This window comes from Scyliorhinus canicula, chromosome 6, assembly GCF_902713615.1.
Source record: "Scyliorhinus canicula chromosome 6, sScyCan1.1, whole genome shotgun sequence".
NCBI lineage: Eukaryota > Metazoa > Chordata > Chondrichthyes > Carcharhiniformes > Scyliorhinidae > Scyliorhinus > Scyliorhinus canicula.
In genome coordinates, this window is record NC_052151.1 from 163,987,106 (window position 1) to 164,006,596 (window position 19,491).

A 19,491-nucleotide genomic window follows, 5' to 3' on the forward strand; every position below is an offset into this window, starting at 1 on the left:
ACAACTCAGTATCTCTTCCAACAGGTTTCCACTCTCTTAGCTGATTGTGTTAACATAGAACATACAGTGCAGAAGGAGGCCATTTGTCCCATCGAGTCTGCACCGACCCACTTAAGCCCTCACTTCCATCCTATCCCCGTCACCCAATAACCCCTCCCAACCTTTTTTGGGCACTAAGGGCAATTTATCATGGCCAATCCATCTAACCTGCACGTCTTTGGGCTGTGGGAGGAAACTGGAGCACTCGGAGGAAACCCACGCAGACACAGGGAAAACGTGCAGACTCCACACAGACAGTGACCCAGCAGGGAATCGAACCTGGGACCCTGGCGCTGTGAAGCCACAGTTCTAATCACTTGTGCTACCGTGCTGCCCACGTTGTGACTTTGCTGTGGAAGCTGCAGATTGGGGATGGAAATACTTTGATTAATCTGCAGAAAAATTAACAAAACTCTGAGAAAAATGAAGTGTTGAAATTCAGCAGAACGGAAAGTTGACCAGGGTGTAAAATCAACTAGCTTTTGTTTTTTTCCCCCCTTCCAGGCCAACAGTTGATTTCTGCCCAAATATCTATACTGAATGAATAGAATGAATAGCTGGTATATGTGAGATCACATATTGTCTGCAAAACTTGGGCATGTGTTTGAAAACGGCTTTTATTGTTTGCTTTACATTTTTTTTTAATATGTCTTTAAATAAACATCTAATCCAGCCAAAAACTGGATAGGTGGTAACCCTTTGCTCAAGTTAAATCCTCTTCAAACACACAGGCTTCCAGCCAGAATTGCTCATAAAATCATAAAATCATAACATGCAGAAAGAGACCATTTTGTACTTGCACTGACTCTGAAAGAGCGATCCAATTAGTCCCGCTCCCCTGCTCTTTCCCAGAGCCCTGCAAATGTCTTCTTTTCAAGTTTACATCTAATTCCCTTTGAAAGTTAATGTTGAATCTGCCAGCCTTTCACATGATGGTAATTGGGTGAGAACTTGGATTATTTTTGACCTCTGTCGCCTAGGGATATGAAGACCACGCCACCACCTGTCTACACCTGTGTAAAATGACCTAACCTAAGTCGGGAATCACAGGATCCAAATTGGGGTCTTCCTATTCTGTATCTAGCCAGAGTAACATCCCTTAGTAACTGGTGTCTGTGGACCAGAGAAGGCAAAAGCTCTGCTGCCTTTACAGGTGTATTTTGCTTGTTGGGCTGCCAGAGAGAAAACGTTAAGAGGTTTCCAGTGTCATGTCTGGTTCTCTTTGCATCACTGTTGGATAGGCCATGTCCCTGAATGTGGAAGCGATAAAACAACTCCTTTGATCGTAAACACAGCGTCTTGAGGCTACACGATCAACATATTTGCCTTATTGTTTCACCAAGTTGTGATTAGTATCTTGAACACAGCAAAATCCCTTGCTGCTTTGTTTAGCTAGTCCTGGGATATTCATGTTTGAATCAATCTTTTGGTATTGTTGCATTTGTGTTTGTCATGTGGGCTTTTTCTAACTAGTCACCCAGTATAGAGTTTCTGCTTTCTCTCTACCAGTGCAGGGCTTTTATTACATAGGATTACATTGGTAATACTGCACAGAAACAGACCATGCAACCAAACTAGTCAATGTCGGTGTTTATGCTCCACTCAAGCCTCCTAAATCCACCACCATATTCTTTTCTCCCTCATATGCTTGTCCTGAAATGCATCCACACTATTCCCTTCAACCACTCCCTGTTGTAGCAAGTTTCACGTTCTCAACACTCCTTGGGTAAAATGTTTCTTCAGATTCCCTGTTGGACTATCTTGTGTCGATGTTCTCTAGTTATGCTCTTCCCCTATGGAGGAAACATTTTCTCTGTATCTACACTGTTGGTGTTTTTCATAATTTTACATGTTTCTGTTAGATCACCCCTCGGCTTGCTTTTTTTTCAAAGAAACGAGACCCAGCCTTTCCTGAAATGTATGCATTTGTATAATATGGTGACCAAACTGGAAGCAGGATTCCAAGTGTGGTATAACCAAGGTTCTTTACAGGTTGAGCATAACCTCCCTACTTTTCAATTTTATCCCTCTTGAACCATTGTAGTCAATGTAGTTTAGCTACACCAAGAGTGGCGATAGGGAGGGAGTTCCAGGATTTTGACCCAGTCATATAACAGTTCAAAATGGGATAACATTAAATTTTGAATAGTTTGAATATATTGAGTACCTTTAATGATTGTCAAGAAACTCCAAGAACTGATATTCTCCATCACAGAGCATTGAAAGAGTTAACGATGGAGATATTGGATGCATTGGTGATCGTCTTTCAACATTCTGAAGGTTATTGCTGAAAATACAAACAAGTCAAAGTTTTTCAACTTGTACTCATCAGAACACCACAAAAATACCAATATTAGGGAAAAAACAATCATTTACACTGTTTGAGAAGAGAGTGCTGATTGGTTGGCAAGTGGACTCCAATTGGTAGAGGCATTGCCATAGATAATGTACCAGTTGATGGTGACAGTCAGTTAACTGCCAAAAATCAGTTGAAATTTAAACCAAGCAGCTCGACCCTGATTAGGCAAGGCACCTCCCTGAGGAATGAGTCAGCAAGTGGCTGTCACTTTGTTTAGCTAAAACAAGCGCAATGTGTGTACATGTTCTTTCTGTCTGCAAAGAACAGGGCCCTGTGCATACTCCATGTAGCCACTAGTGCATGTAAATGCACAACGCTGTGAGCCCGACTGATAAACTAAAATTGGGTCTGTGTGTAATTCTTAGCAAATTGAGGATTATTTAGCAAATGCTGTCCAATCACCGAATCACATCTAATATTGGACACCGTGTTTTAAGTTTTACAAACATGGGATGGTTGGGTATGGTCTGTACCTTGCCATTGCAAACAGCGACTGGGACATGCTGTTTGATGTGATCCCCCAGTCTTTGGGACGTACGGCCTACATACCTCGCATCACACTGGCACTGAAATTCATATACCACATTACTCAATTGTATGATTGGCAAAATGTTTTTTTGACTTGATGGCAGCATCTGATGAGTGGCAAATACCACTCATGTTGCATAGTAGCAACATGAAGCAGCTAGCTTCACATGTCACAAGTCGCTCAAATGTTTCAGACACCTTGCCCTTCCTGGGTAACCTGAGCTGGACTGAGTACTTTTCAGGAACAAAGGTTTCAGCCTTACTCCTGTTCATGAATTATGTGATATGCAGCATGAAATGGTCTGACCTGGGTAGTCATTATCCTGCAGGAATTCAAAACACAGCGTCCAACATTAGATATGATTCCACAAATAGATAACACTTGCTAAATAACCCTCAGTGTGCTAAGAATTAGACAATCAATTTAAGATTGCCAGTCGGGCTCACATTGTGGCATATTTGCATGTACTGGAAGCTATGTATATTAATCCTGTTCTTTGCAGACAGAAAAAACATATACACACATTGTGCTTGTCTCAGCTAAACAAGATAAGTGACAGCCATTTATTGACTCATTCCTCAGCACTCGTCTCATACAGTATAAATTGTTGTTTTCCCCTAATTTTTATTGTCACGAGTAGGCTTACATTGCAATGAAGTTAGTGTGAAAAGCCTCGAGTCGCCACATTCCGGCGCTTGTTCGGGTGCACAGAGGGAGAATTCAGAATATCCAAATTACCTAACAGCACATCTTTAGGGACTTGTGGGAGGAAACTAGAGCTAGGAAACCTGGGCAGACACAGGGAGAAAGTGCAGACTCCACACAGACAGTGATCCAAGCCAGGAATCGAACCTGGGACCCTGGAGCTGTGAAGCTGCAGTGCTACCCACTGTGCTAACGTGCTGCCTTATATTGGTATTTTTGCGAAGTGTCTTGATGAGTACTTGTCTCTTTTTTCAGCAGTACTCTCAAGTTCCATAGTACTAAACACTATTCTATAGATGCTGGAATGGTTCCTGCAAATTGGAAGGTAGAAAATAGCACTATTTAAGAAGGGGGGGAACGAATAAATAGGAAACTACAGTCCTGTTAGCTTCAAATTAGTAATAGGGAAAGTGGTTAAATCTATTTTAATGGATGTGATGAATGGACACTTGGGTAATAATGATCTGATTGGGCACATCCAACATGCATTTATGAATGGGAAACTATGTTTAATGAACCTGTTGAGTTTTTTGAGGATGTTACTAACAGTATTGATAAAGGGGAGTTGGTGGACATAGTGGATTTCCCGAAGGTTTTTGATAAAGACTCCACAGGAGGTTGGTTACCAAAATAAAGAATGTGGGATCTGAGGTAAAATACAGGCATGGGTTAATGATTGGGTTAACAGGCAGAAAATAGAGAATAGGGATAAAAGTGTCACTCTCGCCTTGGCAAGCTGTGGCTAGTGGGATACAGCAGTGATCAGTACTTGGATCCCAGCAGTTCACAATATATATCAATATACGTTTGGATGTGGGGACTAAATATAATATTTCCAAGTTTACAGATGAGACAAAGCTAGGTGGGAATATGTGTTGTGAGGAAGATGCAAAGCGGCTCCAAGAGGATTCGGATGGACTTAGTGAGTGGTAAAGAGCTCAACAAATGGAATATAGGTCGGGATTTAACGGGAAATACGTTTAGCAGTGTATTTCCTGGCACTCGCAGCACCGAGGAACACAATGCTTTAAAACAACACTCGCATTAGATAGGGGGCCTCAGTGGAGAAACCTCAGTGGAGAAAGTGCAGTTGAGGCCACACATATCCTCGTTTTGTGCACTGAGAAGCTCCACTGGAATCCTCAATGTAGTGTAGTGACTAGGGACTTTTCACAGTAACTTAATTTCAGTGTTAATGTAAGCATACTTGTGACAATAAAGATTGTTATTATTATTAGTGAGAGATCGGCGGTGGCCTGATCTCTGGATCCCCCAAAGTAACCCTCAAACCCCCTTCAGACCAACGCACTATGCAAGAGTTCAACGATATCACACCCCAACCCCCCCCCCCCCCCCCCCCCCACCCCCCAACACCCGTGCAGGGCAACCCTGGCCCAATCACATGCAAAAAAATGCCAGCTGGCAGTGCCACCAGGGCACCTTGTTAGTGCAGGCTGACACCCAGGTGGCACTTGCAGTGCCAGGGTACCACCCTGCCTAAAGGGCATGCGTCTAGGGGCCTCCGATCCGACCCCCACAAGTGCAGTTCCATCTGGTCCCCATTGCGGAAACCAGTACTGAATGGCATTCGCCCAACATCCTTGAGGCAAAGGGGCTAGATCTCGTACTTCGGGTACCACGGGAATCTGCACATTGAAGTGAGACTAGCTATCTTGGTTTAATATTGAGATTTTCTAAAATGTGATCCCACCCATAATGGGAGGCATTTACATTGCAACGTCTTGCGAGATCGCATTAGATCTCACGAGGCATTGTAAGCTGGGTTCTGTTGGCCATGCTGCGCTGTGGTGAGCTGCTTTTCGGGTGCAGCGTGGCTGTACAATCACGCCCATAATGTGGCAAAATGTGAGGGTATCCACCTTGGTAGGACGAACAGAGGTACAGGAGGCTGGATTAGCCACAGCCCTGCGCCAAAATTGCGGAGAGGGCGGAGGATCCCATTTCATGCCGAAATCAGGTCCGGCGCCGATCCGGCAATTCCCCAGGACTCGAGAATTGCCGTGATCGCGGAGTACGCCACGCGGCTGGGAGCCCATTGACAGAGGCCAGCCCAGCGATCCTCTGCTCCCAACCGGCCGAGTTCCTGATGGCGTCGAACTAACCTGCTACTGCCGGTCGGGATGCTCGCGTGGCGGCTGCGGACTCAGTCTGCGGCCGCCCTGGTGGGGGGGGGGGGGGGGGGGGGGGGGGTGGATCGGACATCGGCGGGTGGGGGGTGGGGGGTGGATCGGACATCGGCGGGGGGGGGGGTGCTTATATCAGCCAGGGTTGAGATCCGCACGGCCAATCCGGGGGGGGGGCTCTAATTTTTGTGTCTACATCCATGGTCCGGGTCCACCATGCTGCCATGCTGTATGCGGGGGCCCGTATCTGCAGCTAAAGCTGCGTGAATTACTCCAGGTCCCTGCTAGCCCCCTGCAGGGCTGTGAATTAGCTGTACTTGTTCCCGGGAATCTCTAGAGTGGAACTCCAGCGTTTTCATGACGGTGTTGGGAAATACTCCCATTTTGGGAGAATCCAGCCGCATACCTATATTAATAGTTAAGAGATTAGAAAATACAAAGGGACCTGCATATGCTTGTCAATAAGTCACTAAAAGCTAACGTGCAAGTGCAGCAAACAATTAAGAATGCTAGTGGTGTGTAGGCCTTCACTACAAGAGGATTTAAGAACAGGAGTAACAAAGTCTTGTTTCAACTATATATAACCTTGATTAGACCACACGTGGAGAACTGTGTGCAGTTTTGGGCACTTTACCAGAGGAAAAATATTATTGCCATCGAGGGAGTGCAACCAAGGTTCAGCAGGCCTGTTCCTGGGATGGTGGGACTGTCCTTTGAAGTGAGATTAGGGAGAACTGGGCTTGTATTTTCTCAAGTTTTAAAGAATGAGAGCTGCTCGCATTGAAAACTGAAAAATACCTAAATGGCTATATAGGTAAGATGTTTCCCTTAGTTGGGGAGTCTGAAACCAGGGGGCATAGTTTCAAACTTAGGAAGCAGACGAGGAAAATGTTTTACTCAGAGAGTTGTGAATCTTTGAAATTCTCTACCCCAGAGGGCTGTGGAAGCTGAGTCATTGAGTAGGTTTAAAGCAGCGATTGGGATAATGGGGGAAAAAGACATTGAAGTGATGGAGAACAGGCTGAATGGCCTACTTCTGTTCGCATGTTCCTAAACTAGAATAAGGGTGTGAGGGGGCAGGGTAGAATGTGGGAGGGATGGGTGGAGAGCAGATGAAGTTTGTGGTTCTGGTGTCGGTATAACAATTCCATGAAAAAAATTTGCTTAAGTCTGAGGGCTTGATATTATCAACTTTTCTTTACCCTAAGGTGATAAGCTGCATTTCGTAGTGCAGTGGTTAGCACTGTTGTTTCACAGCGCCATATTCAATTCCCACTTGGGTCACTGCCTGTGCGGAGTCTGCACATTCTCCCTGTGTCTGCGTGGGTTTCCTCCGATGCTCCGGTTTCCTCCCACGTCCCGAAAGATGTGCTTGTTAGGTGAATTGGACATTCTTAATTCTCGCTCTGTGTCTCCGAACAGGTGCCGGAAGATGGCGACTGGGGGATTTTCACAGTAACTTTATTGCAGTGTTGCCTACTTGTAACAATAATAAAGATTATTACTATTAATTTCTATCTTCCTACCAGGAGCACCTGATGGCGTGTATTTTAATCCCCAATTCCAGACAAGGTTGAATTCTGGTTCATAACCAGAAGTGGCCAATTAAGTAGCTATCCAGCAGCCTCGTGAAGACATGTAAACGGTACAAATTATTTTGTGGTCACATCTGCCAGGCCATCATAGCGTACATAGGGAGAGCCCCTTTGGCCTTCGCAAACCAGCAGGCCCATGCGAGTTGCTTTAAAAAATGTTCCTTTGCCTCATCTGAGAAATTGCTCCATATCCATCAATGGGCTCCAGTCTTATCAAAAATCCATCACCAGCCATCACTCCTCCCTGCCAGAAGCTGCCTCCCTGAAACCTGTCTTCAAACCCGCCTGCGCCTCAGGATGACAATTCTTCCCAATGCACCCAGGAATATTCCGAATGCTTGAGAGAAAAGTTCTGGAATATTTACGGTATAATAATTTATCATCACATCATTATGCATATTAACCTATTGCCATCGAGGGAGTGCACCAAAGGTTCACCAGACATATTCCTGGGATGGTGGGACTATCCTTTGAAGTGAGATTGGGGAAAATTGAAGTGAGATTGGAGAGTTGCCAGGAACCCCAAATTGCCTCCTTGGAGAAGTATTAAGTGAAGTGTTAGGAGTGCAGCAGGCCTTTCCTGGGATCATGAATATCTGGGATATTCCACCACCAGAGAGCTGCATGCCGTCAATTGCAGGCAACACCAGCAGGACTGATGGTAGCTGCTGGCAAAGTGGAGGGAACACTTTCTTCGGCATGCTGAATAGGAAAGGAGGAGAAGATGTATTTGGTAGTGGCATCATGCTGGAAGTGTCAGAAATTGCAGAGGACGATCCATTGAAAATGGCAGCTGGTGGGTTGAAAGGTGCGGACAAGGGGAAACCTATCGTGCCTCTGAGGGGAAGGAGTGAGAGCAGTTACGTGTGAAATAGGACAGACATGGTCCAGGGCCCTGTCAACCAGGGTGAGAGGGGGTTTGAGATAAAAGGAAGACTATCTGAAGTGGTGGTATGGGAGAATATATTATCAGAACAGGTGTGATGGAGACAGAGAAACTGGAGGAATGGAATGGAATCCTTACAGGAAGCAGAGTGAGTCTCATAGAGGTAGCTGTGGGGTCAGTGAGTTTATAACGAATATTTGTCGATAGCCTAGCTCCAGAAACGGAATCGGAGAAATAGAGGAAGGGAAGACTCACGTGGATCATGCAAAGGTGAGTCAAGGATGGAAATTGGCAGCAAAGTTGAAGTTTTCTAGTTTAGGGTGAGAGCAGAAACAACAGGAGTACAATCGTCAATGTACCAAAAAAAGATGTATGGGGCCCAAGTATGACTGGAACAAAGAATTTTCTACATATCGCACAGAAATGCGAGGACTCATTCAAATGCCCATTGCTAAATCTTTTATTTGGAGGAAGAGAGATGGTTTAAAGGAGAAGTTGCTCAATGTAAACATAAATTCAACCATGCTGAGGGAGAGCAGGTGGATGAGTATTAGTTGGGCCTCGTTCAAGAAAGAAGTGGAGAACCTCAAGACTATTGTGCTGGGATTTGCATCTGCCGAGAATTTGAAGGTCTCCGGAGGTCAGTTGCAATCTGGAGACAATGGCTTGATATTTGGTGGTAGGGTCATGTCCAGCGGGCGGTAGGAAGAAGTGTCGTAGAGAGTTGGCATTTGGCCATGACAATAAGGGAGATGGGAAAAGCTGATTATTGTGCAGAGGGGAAGATATGTGTTCACTGGGTGTGGAGGGAAGAGCGATGGAATAAGTGCTTAATGTTCTGCGAAGTTTGAAATTGACTGAGGTGGGGGCATAAAAGCCAATTCATCCTATTTTTAACCAGAGGTTGACTGTGCCCGTGTGTGCAAGAGTAAGAGAGGGAACGAGACATGACTAGCTTGTTTGCAATCATTTTGCTGCTTTTGAGAGCCACAGTGTCTAACCACTTAGAAGTTCAGAAAGCCTATTCATTGCATGCGTGTGTTTATGTGTGCGAGAGAGAGAGACAATGTAATTCCTCATTCTTATTTCTTCCATTGATTCCTTTTTTAATATAAAGTTAACATTTTGACAGCAAACGGAAAGCCTCTAATTACCAGCTGTTTTGATGATCATAAAATGTAAACATTCCAATCATGACATCTGGGAGATATGGAGAGGGAGAGACAGATGGGCAATGTCTTTTCTCTTCTTAAATTGAGTTTTTTTCTCAATAAGTAAGAAAATTAATTAATTTTGAAACCAAACAAAAGCTGTAATTATCATCTGTATTTTGCTGATCATAATTAAATATTTACAATTTGGAGGAGCTGGGACACGGGAAAGAGTGAGAAATTGAGAAACATATTTAAGGTCAATCATGAAACATTCATTTCAATGTTTACAGATAATGCGTACAAAGTTACAAAGGAGAAGTCCCTGGCCTCACTATAGTTTGACCAAATCCGAGGACTAACCCCACAATGTTGCACAGTCAATGAATTACTAGCAAAATGCAGGACCATCCTTTATTGCAGTCCCATTAAATCCACTCCATTGCTGCTTTTTATATGTCACGTAAAGGTCACTTATTTATGATTTTCATTGACTAATGAATAGAATCATGGAATTAAATTCCCAAAGTGCTGGATAAATCTCTGAATAGCATTTAATCAAAATAGGATGTGATTTATTCAGTCACTGTAAATCAGTGACACTATTGTTATTCGCTGTGCTTGGCATAAACATCTCTAAAGCTATAAGACTCACTGTGATTAACACCTCGGTTAGATTTACTGGCTGTATTCACTGTACACCTGTATACTTCACACATCACACTTCAGAATTTGAAATGCATAAAAAGAGAGGGGAGACAGTTGTTTCATCCTGGTTCCTTCTGATTTAAACAGCTGGAAATTTTACACATGTCTTTTAATCTACAAAGATCCCCCACTGTGCAAATTTCCTCTAGTTTACTTTTGGATTTAAACTGATTACACTTAGCTGGCCTTAAAGGCACAGATAAAGGTTAACATAGTTTCTTCCACCTTACATATGAATGTATGAATTAGGAACAGGAAGAGGTCATTCATTCCTTTGAACCTGTTCCATCATTTAATAAGATCATGACTGATCTATTTGTCTTTTGAATTCCACATTCTCATCCACCCCATTATCCTTTCATTCCCCTATCTCTACCTTACAAATATTCCATGGTCCTGCCTTCACTGCCTTCTGAGGTAAAGAGTTCCAAAGTTGCACAACCTCCTCAAAGGGTGACTCCAAATTTAAAAATGGTGCCTTACAGTCCTAGACTTGCCCACAAGAGGAAACATCCTTTCCACATCCACCTCGACAAAATCGTTCAAGATCTTATATACTCCAGTTAATTTGCCCTCACTCAACAAAACATCTGTGGATAAAAGCCTAGTCTGTCCAACCTTTCTTCATAAGATAACCTCTCATTCTAGGTATCAGTTTAGTAAACTTCATCTGAATCGCCTCCAAAGCATTCACGTCTTCCTTCAATAAGGAGGCCAAAATTGCACATAGTATTGGACATGCGGTCTCACCAATGTCTTAAATAACTGCAGCATAACATCCTTACTTTTATGTTCAATTCCTGTCATAATAAAGGATCCTTACAACACCAGGTTAAAGTCCAACAGGTTTGTTTCAAACACGAGCTTTCGGAGCACGGCTCCTTCTTCAGGTGAAGAAGATTCTTCAGATTCACCTGAAGAAGGAGCCGTGCTCCGAAAGCTCGTGTTTGAAACAAACCTGTTGGACTTTAACCTGGTGTTGTAAGACTTCTTACTGTGCTCACCCCAGTCCAACGCCGGCATCTCCACATCATAATAAAGGATAGTATTCCATGAGTCTTAATTACCTGTTGTCCCTGCATACTGACTTTTTGTCACTCAGGAGCTGAAACACCTAGATCCCTCTAAGCCTCAGAATTGTGCAGCCATTCTCCAGTTAAATATATCCTCGGCTTTTTTTTTTCTTTTGGCCAAAGTGAACAACTTCACGTTTTCCCACATTATACTCCATCTGCCAAATTTTGGCCACTTGCTCAACCTACCGATATCCGTTATGAACACAGTATTACTAACTTCAACATCATAAAGAAAATAACATACAATTACCAGTTAAACAATGCTTAACATTAAACCTTTTAACTCCTAACTGCTATCTCTTAATCTCCACTCATGAAAAACCTATCTGAATCTAAACATCCTTGACTTCCAGGGTGTTTAACCTGCTGTGATGTGTCAGTTACATGTAGCACTCATCACACCAACAAGATAAAAGCATCAATAATCTGTAAAAGTATTTCTTCAAATGCGTTATCAGATAGCCCATTTGGATCAATGTGGGCACCACGTCCCGTTGCATCCTCTTGCTTCAAACTGGATTGCCTTCTGGACTCCCACGTCCCCCTGAGCCTGATGTTCCAGGACCCAGGTATCTGAGAACGATTTTTCATCTTTCCGACTACAGAAAATGAAGAAAACAGCAGCAGCAGCCTCCAGGCATTTACAGCCACCAGTAGGAGCAAGCAGCAAACACAAACTGCAGCAGTGAGGTGCTCTCACAACTAACAAGGCCAATTTCTCATTAGCCATAGTTTATTGTCACATGTAGGCTTCAAATGAAGTTACTGTGAAAAGCCCCTAGTCACCACATTCCGGCGCCTGTTCGGGGAGGCTGGTACGGGAATTAAACCGTGCTGCTGGCCTGCCTTGGTCTGCTTTCAAAGCCAGTGATTTAGCCCAGTGTGCTAAACCAGCCCCTAAGGGAGTTAACGTGATCTTCAGAACAAAATCAAGAGCAGAGCTCTGTCCTGGAAGTGTTTGGTAGCACAGACAGGCAGCAGCTACAGTTGCTCCTGTTATGGGTGTCCACAATATTTAAAGATGGGTTGAAGGCCTCACAGATGAAAAACCCTTCACCACCACCCCTTCCAGCCCATGGATGACCCCCGAGCTGGAACGCTTCAGTCCCCCCAACCAAACCCACCCCACCCCTGCCTCCACGAAGGGTCCCCTCACCACCCGAGCACACTTGGCTAGCAGCTCTAGTGCCCTTGAGCTGCATGCTAGAAAATGGAAATGACTGCTCACCTCTTCTTTTTCCCTCAGCAGCTATTGCCCCAACTTCACGTTTTTAAAAAGGAATATTAAATGACGCCCGCTTGACTTCTCACTGGGGAGCCAGTTAATTCCCAGGAGGCTGTTGCATTCAACATCAATCTTGTTAATGAGATGGAAATGAATGCAAATGAGGGTTAATGATATGCTCGCCATATCTGGGAGAGACCCGGTACTTGCCATCAGGATCGGGCTAGTTTGATAGCAAACTGATTCACGCCCAGCATTAATCTTGATTTTGGCTTTCTGTACGCCCATATATGCGCTGGCACAACGTGGTAGTTAAATCGCGCCCACTAGCAATATATTGGTTCATTAATCCACAATTTCCTTATTATATACTATTAGCTCCCCATTCTCAGAGGACCAACATTGTAGAAACTCTTGCTATCCATTTTTTCATTCCTAGCCCCCAACCCAAGGTCTAAGCCCCTTCTTTTTACGGCTTCCTCTATACAAGGCAAATCTTCCTGTGAGCCAAAAGATTGAGACTGGACTGGAAATGGCCCATAAGTGGCCACGAGGGCTGCAATTGGGGCAAGTGCGGGCATTCTGTCCGATGCCTTGTCCGTCTGAGCATAAACTTGCTGTGAGGTCAGGGAGGGCGGGAACTTGGAGGAAATCTTGTTCTTTCAATATTCACACTTCACCCCCCCCCACCCCCCGCAAGGCCCTCCCCGCTACCTAAAAACCTATGTGATAACATTGGTCATTATCAGCAGTCATCATCAGCAAAGGGAACAACACCTTGGGCTGGATTCTCCCTCAGCAGGATCCTCCGCTTCGCCGGCAGCTCACTCACGCTCGCGGGTTTCCCGATGGTGTGGGGGCGCGCCTCACCAGAAAATGATGCTGCGGGATGGAGAATCCCGTCCCTTGTTTTTCTCCATTTTACCCTTTGTTCTATAGATGCATCCTCAGCAAGGCCTCAAATCTGATTTGTCAATTTAATAATTGTCCCCTTTTCTGCTTTCCATTGTGAGTTAAAGCACAATCTTTGTTCCAACTTTGTAGCCTCTATCCCAACACAGTGAGAAATTTCTATTTCCGAGTTATGAAAGCAAAGTTAAGTAATAAATATAACCACATGTTTTTAGGGTGGATAAGGTGTCAGTAATGTCTTGCAGATGATCTTGGAAATAAAACCTTAAATATTCCAGTTGAAGCTGTATGTACTGAATGTCTGGACAATTTAATTAGAAAACTACTCTATTTAGCTCAGTCAAAACAAAGCTGGTTGTCCCACAATTCAGAATCCTGTCTGCTGTAATTATTTACGACACAACAAAAACTACTCCAAAAGGCAAAGCATGAATGAAGTCTTGTTGCCTTTGAAGGTGCACTGTTGAAATTCTGTCTGATTAAAATAACAGAAACATGTCCTTTACTGCTATTTGGGAAATGCTATTGCCACTGAAATGTGAAATCTGGAATCTAACACTTATCCAGGAACCTGCATGATTTATGTCTTTACCTTGTGTAAATACCAACATTTTAATATTTAAGGAAATTTCTGACAAAGAAAATGCTCCACAGCGCGCCCCCGCCAGCAGGTTTCAATGGGAAATCTCATTGACTACCAGCGAACAGCGCTCCAACGAGAAATATGCAGCTGGTGAACTGGAGAATCCGGCTCAAGGTGAAATGGCCCAATCTTAGACATTTGGATCAGGACAAACAGCAGGAACAAAACTACTGTTTCTGATTTATATACTGACACTGTAATGATATTTTGTTATTTTTGTTTTGGTGCAATGGGACGAAACTATACAACCTTAATTTTATAATTGTGTATTCATTTTACCATGATTGTATGGAAACATTGTAAGGCACTAATTGGGGATTTCAACACTAATGAGCAAGCTCCAATGCAGAGTCAATTAATTTGGTCAATTAATAGTGGTGTCACTGAGACTCTACAAGATAATAACATTTGTCAATTGTGGTGATGGCAGCACAGTGGCTCAGTGGTTAGCACTGCTGCCTCACAGCACCAGGGACACGGGTTCAATTCCGACCTTGGGTAACTGTTTGGAGTTTGCATGTTCTCCCCGTGACTGTGTGGGTTTCCTCCGGGTGCTCCGGTTTCCTCCCACAGTCCAAAGATGTGCAGGTTAGGTGGATTGGCCATGCTTAATTGCCAAAGGTGTCCAAAGGTTTGGTGAGGTTACGGTGATAAGGTGGTGGAGGAGGCCTGGGTACGGTGATTTTTAATAAGGTCAGTGCAGACTCGATGGGCCGTATGGCCTCCTTCTGCACTGGAGGGATTCTATGAACTCTATGAACTATAATTATGCTGCCTACTATTGGGCCTCAACTATATCAGTTACAGAAGTTACCGCTTTATTTGAAATAGTCAGAGTGTTATCATAAACTTGCCAAATCCATTGAGTAAATGGAAGTAAATGCTATTGAAGGCTACTACTTGCAGCAATGAAGCTCATCAGGAAGATATTGAAACTCTTTCCTGAGTCCATGAACAGTGTCCATTGCCAAAGCAAAGTCACGCAAAGGCTCAAGTTGACCAAGGAATTAAATGTTACACTGGAATAATTTGAAATGTTTTTAACAAGTTGAACAATTTCATCACCAAGTACATGAACAATGTATAAATGTGAGTCTATGTTAGAAAGAAATGTAATGGGTTTATTTTCATCTACTATTAAAAATGCACTGGCTGTACTGTGATCCAATCATTGAAGTTAGACTATCCTTTCCTCAGTATTTGGCTTTGAAGGGTATATATGAGAGCATGTGCAGCAAATGGGCATGAGGTTGGGGTTGCTGTATTTTGGCAAGACTTAAACCTTAAGGTAGACTTAAGTTGTTATTTGTTGTTGATACATACCTTAACTAATAAGTTCTTCACATCATAAAACACAAGTGAAAAAAGCAAGCACCATTTTAAGATGACAGTTTTAATTTTTGTTCAAACTCCAGCCGCACCGAGATTATGTGTTTCAAAATTGGGCAAATGGAAACCTGACATTATTGTAATCACAGATTCAGAGCGATTAAGTGATTAATTCTGCATGTTTATATCTAATGATCAATATGTTTTCTGCTGTGTTGGACGATCTGATCTAAAACAAAGGAACTTTGCAATTGAATCATAGCCAACAGAAAGTTTATCGAAAGGGGAGAACAAACTAACAAGAGATTTGTAAATTAGAGTAATTTGTGTCTTTCGTTAGAATGTAATTTTAAATCTTGGTACGAAGCTTTCCTCACATGGGTGAGTGCTGGGAAACCTTACATTGGTTCTGATTTTGAGGCCATGAAGGGAGATCGCTGAGATTTTAAATGTACTTTGTGTGACTGCAGGAAGAATGGAAAGACAAATGGCTACTGATGCTGTGGTAGAGTGCCTTCTCAAAGGGGATTCGAAGAAATTCCAGAAAAAAGTCAATCATCTAAAGGATCCAGAGGCGCAGCTATCCCGTTCATGTTGACCAAGCTGTTGGTGAAGATGCAATCTGTGATCAGTTGGCAGAATATTGTAAAACTACTTAAGGGTGTTCCAAAGAACAAGTACAAAGAAAATTCATGTGAGTCCAGCAGTGATTGGTTTTGTGATCTATCTAGCAGCCATGTAACAATGATTGACACTCATGACTTTCTTTCTGTCTTTCTACTGCTAAAGGTCAAGAAGGAATGGCCAAGTAATCATTTTTATTTCTTTTTTAAATTAGTTTATTATACTCAGCCACATGAGGGACGTTGGGTGAGGTGGATCACTTCTCTATTTTCAACATTAAATCCGAATGCAGAGTAAAATTTCATTTGTGTTGTTCCAAATAAGTATTACGTTTCTATCTACCTCCAGATCAGCCCCATTTAACCCGCTACCAGTCCTCGGAAGAACATTTCCACTACAGCATTGTGAATATTTTAATTTTCCAAACCGCCACTTTTGTGTTTTTCTCTGCTTTACTGCAGCAATGTTGTGCACATTTATTGGTATGCCCACTGAGAACTAGGTTACAATTGCCCAAAACCCCTTCTATCTGGATCCAGTCAGCTCTGAGTTTTAGGCTACCATGTCTGGGTTGGATTTTAATTCATGCTCTGGTCTGATATTTGATTGCACCAGTCGGGAAGAAAATTTTGTTTTAAAAGAAGATAAGCAATGTTACGAGATGTGTTCAAGCAATGGAGGTTTAATTTGCACTGGATGTTATGAAAGTCAGCCAGTTTGTTAAATAGATGGCACTCTGTGCCCAATGGCTGTGTAGCACTTGCTTTTTAAAAAATACACTTTGTCATATTTATTTTAACAGTACCAAAAATTGTGAAGTGTTCCTGACAAATAAATTAGTACTCACAGGAATTTGTGATGGAGGAAAAATCCAGAAAGCCCCCAATTCACTGAAACCTGCTAACAGTCCACATAGAATATAATAAATGCCACAATGTTTTCTCACTGTTTTATAACCTTCTGTTTTGAAGGCGTTGACATACTTTCAGGGCACATTTTAAAAGTTTACTATCCAACTGTTGAAGGAACGTTCAAATCTGATTTTTATACTATATTGTGCATTTGCCATCTAGTGTCGTTAGGTCATGATCAGGGCCCTGAACTCTGACTCATATTTCCACCGCATACTCCAGGAGCTCTGAGGGGAATTACTGTACTTGCCACTGTGGTGACTGGGATTAGAACACAAAGCCCAGAGCAAGAAATTCAACCTTTCTGATTCTCTGGAGTCAATATTAACTATTCTAAGGGCGGCGCAGTGTTTAGCACTGCTGCCTCACGGCGCTGAGGACCCGGGTTCAATCCCGGCCCTGGGTCACTGTCCGTGTGGACTTTGCACATTTTCCCTGTGTCTGCGTGGGTCTCACCCACCACAACCCAAAAAGATGTGCAGCGTAGGGGAACTGACCACGCTAAATTGCCCCTTAATTGGAAATAAAAATAATTGGATACTCTAAATTTATTTTTTTAAATATTAACTATCCCACGATAGGTGGGAGAAGGCCTGGAGGGGAGAAGGGGGAAATCTGAGATCCATGATCGAACCTGAATAATATTTGCACCATTGAGTTGCAAGGTCAGTCCTGCTCTTGCATTATAATGTTTGCGTGGCTGCCACAGCATAATTGAGCACCTGATTTCATGCTTGGGAAACCCAGCAGCATAATGGAAATGGAGGCTGTCAGATCAAGCGAGTGAATATTTTTTATAGTGCTGCTTATGAGAAGGATAACTTCTGGCCTCTCAAGTAAACATTCTGCTGATATGGGCCTGTCTGTGTGGAGTTTGCACGTTCTCCCTGTGTCTGCGTGGGTTTCCTCCCACCGTCCAAAGATGTGCAGGATTGGTGGATTGGCCATGCTAAAATTGCCCATTAGTGTTCAAAGGCTAGGTGGGTTTACGGGGATGAGGGGGGGGGGAGGCGGTCGGGGGAGGGTTCGTCCTAGGTGGGGTGCTCTTTCATTCAGAGGTTCAGTTCAGACACAATGGGCCAAATGGGCTCTTTCTGCACTGTAAGATCCTATGAAATGGCCCTTCGGCCCATCATGTTGACACCGATCAAAAACAACCACCTAAGTATTTCGAACCCATTTTCTAATGGGAAATACAATACAATACAAAAGTGATAATGAGATCTTGCTGTTAAATTCAACAGAAAATCCATGTCCTCAGGATTCCTGGGTGTTCTAAACACCTCCCCCACACTGCAAACCTGGTCCCACTTCCTGTCTGTAAATATTAGGGGTCAAAACCTTTGTCTAAGTCCACAAAGGAAGGAATGAAAGGCTAGCTAGGATGCCATGGAAACGTTTCTTCAAAAATGTGCCATCGTTTCTTTTATGTCCACCTAAGATGGTGACTCGGTTTAACATTTCATTCAAAATATGGCACCTCTTACAGTGTATCAGTCTGTCTAGATATTGCCATTGTCTCTTAAGTTGGAAATAATAACAGATAGAAGCATGTGCTACCATTGGGCCATGGTTGAAAAATGCTCTGATCACAAATGTATCACAGTTAAGACGTGGGATTGGAGGTGGTGGGTTCTTCTGGTCCTGCCGTTGACAATGGGGTTTCACATTGAACGCATCCCATGTTGCCAGGAAACCTGTGGTGGGGGTACGCTGTCAGTGGAACCATAATATCCTGTCAGCATGAACAGCCAGAAAAGCCGGGCCAAGGAGAAATCTCTTCACACAGAGAGTGTGAGGCTGTGGAATTTGCTACCAGTTGAGGCCACAACATTGCATGTTTTCAAGGAGTTAGGTATATCTCTGGGACTAAAGGGATCAAAGGATATGGGGGGGGGGGGGGGAGAGCGGGAGCAGTTACTGAGTTGGATGATCAAAATGAATGACGGAGCAGGCACGAAGGGCAAAATAGCTTTCCCCTGCTCCTATTTTCTATGTTTAGCACTGATTTTAGTGGAAAATATCTCACATGCAAAACTGATAAATGTACTCTGCACATATTTACTTAACAAGCCATTCGCTGCTGCACTTTGAAGTCTTTCTCTTTCACAATAGTTTGGCATTGTGGCATGATTTAACTGAAAGGGTATGTCTTGGCAAAGTTTCTAAGTTTCGGTCCAACAGTTGTGAGCAGTACTTTGACTTCATTGGAGATGATTGACTTGCACAATGAGATGCTCCTGCTCCCCATCCAGAACATAATTAAATTATGTTTCATTTGGCTGTGACTTTTCCTGTTGGAGCTGTTCATTATAAGTTGAACTTTCTTCTTATTGACTTGGGCAGTTAATCCCATTGGTCACACTGATGGCTATGATAGTTTCGTTCTCCATACAGTTTTTCTGGGTTTTCCTTGGTGCTGACATGTGTTTTTTCCCAGCAATCACCAAGAACAAAGGTCAAAACACTCACTAATTATACCACTTTATGGATAAAGTACACATACGTACACATACGTATCATATGCCAAGCAATATTACTCATTTTTAATTTCTGAAACAAAAATAAAATTTGTCAGTCTGAACTCCAATCAGCCATATGGAGCTTATGATTGACGCATTAGTGTTGTTTTTCTATTTGGTTGATCCCATGAAG

At 43.1% G+C, this 19,491-nt stretch overlaps 1 protein-coding gene across 4 annotated transcripts in view; it reads left to right on the forward strand.

Moving 5' to 3' along the window:
- The window catches only part of dlgap2a (discs, large (Drosophila) homolog-associated protein 2a), a 1,284,003-nt gene that overhangs the window by 409,464 nt on the left and 855,048 nt on the right, over positions 1 to 19,491 (forward strand). For 2 of the 4 annotated variants that reach the window (XM_038800402.1, XM_038800404.1), the window contains exon 2: positions 15,772 to 15,995. The exons of the other annotated variants lie outside the window; for them this stretch is intronic. In XM_038800402.1, coding sequence (XP_038656330.1) covers positions 15,893 to 15,995 — 103 coding nt within the window. In that variant the 5' untranslated portion in view covers positions 15,772 to 15,892. The remainder of the gene's footprint in view (positions 1 to 15,771; positions 15,996 to 19,491) is intronic. 4 annotated transcript variants of the gene reach the window in all.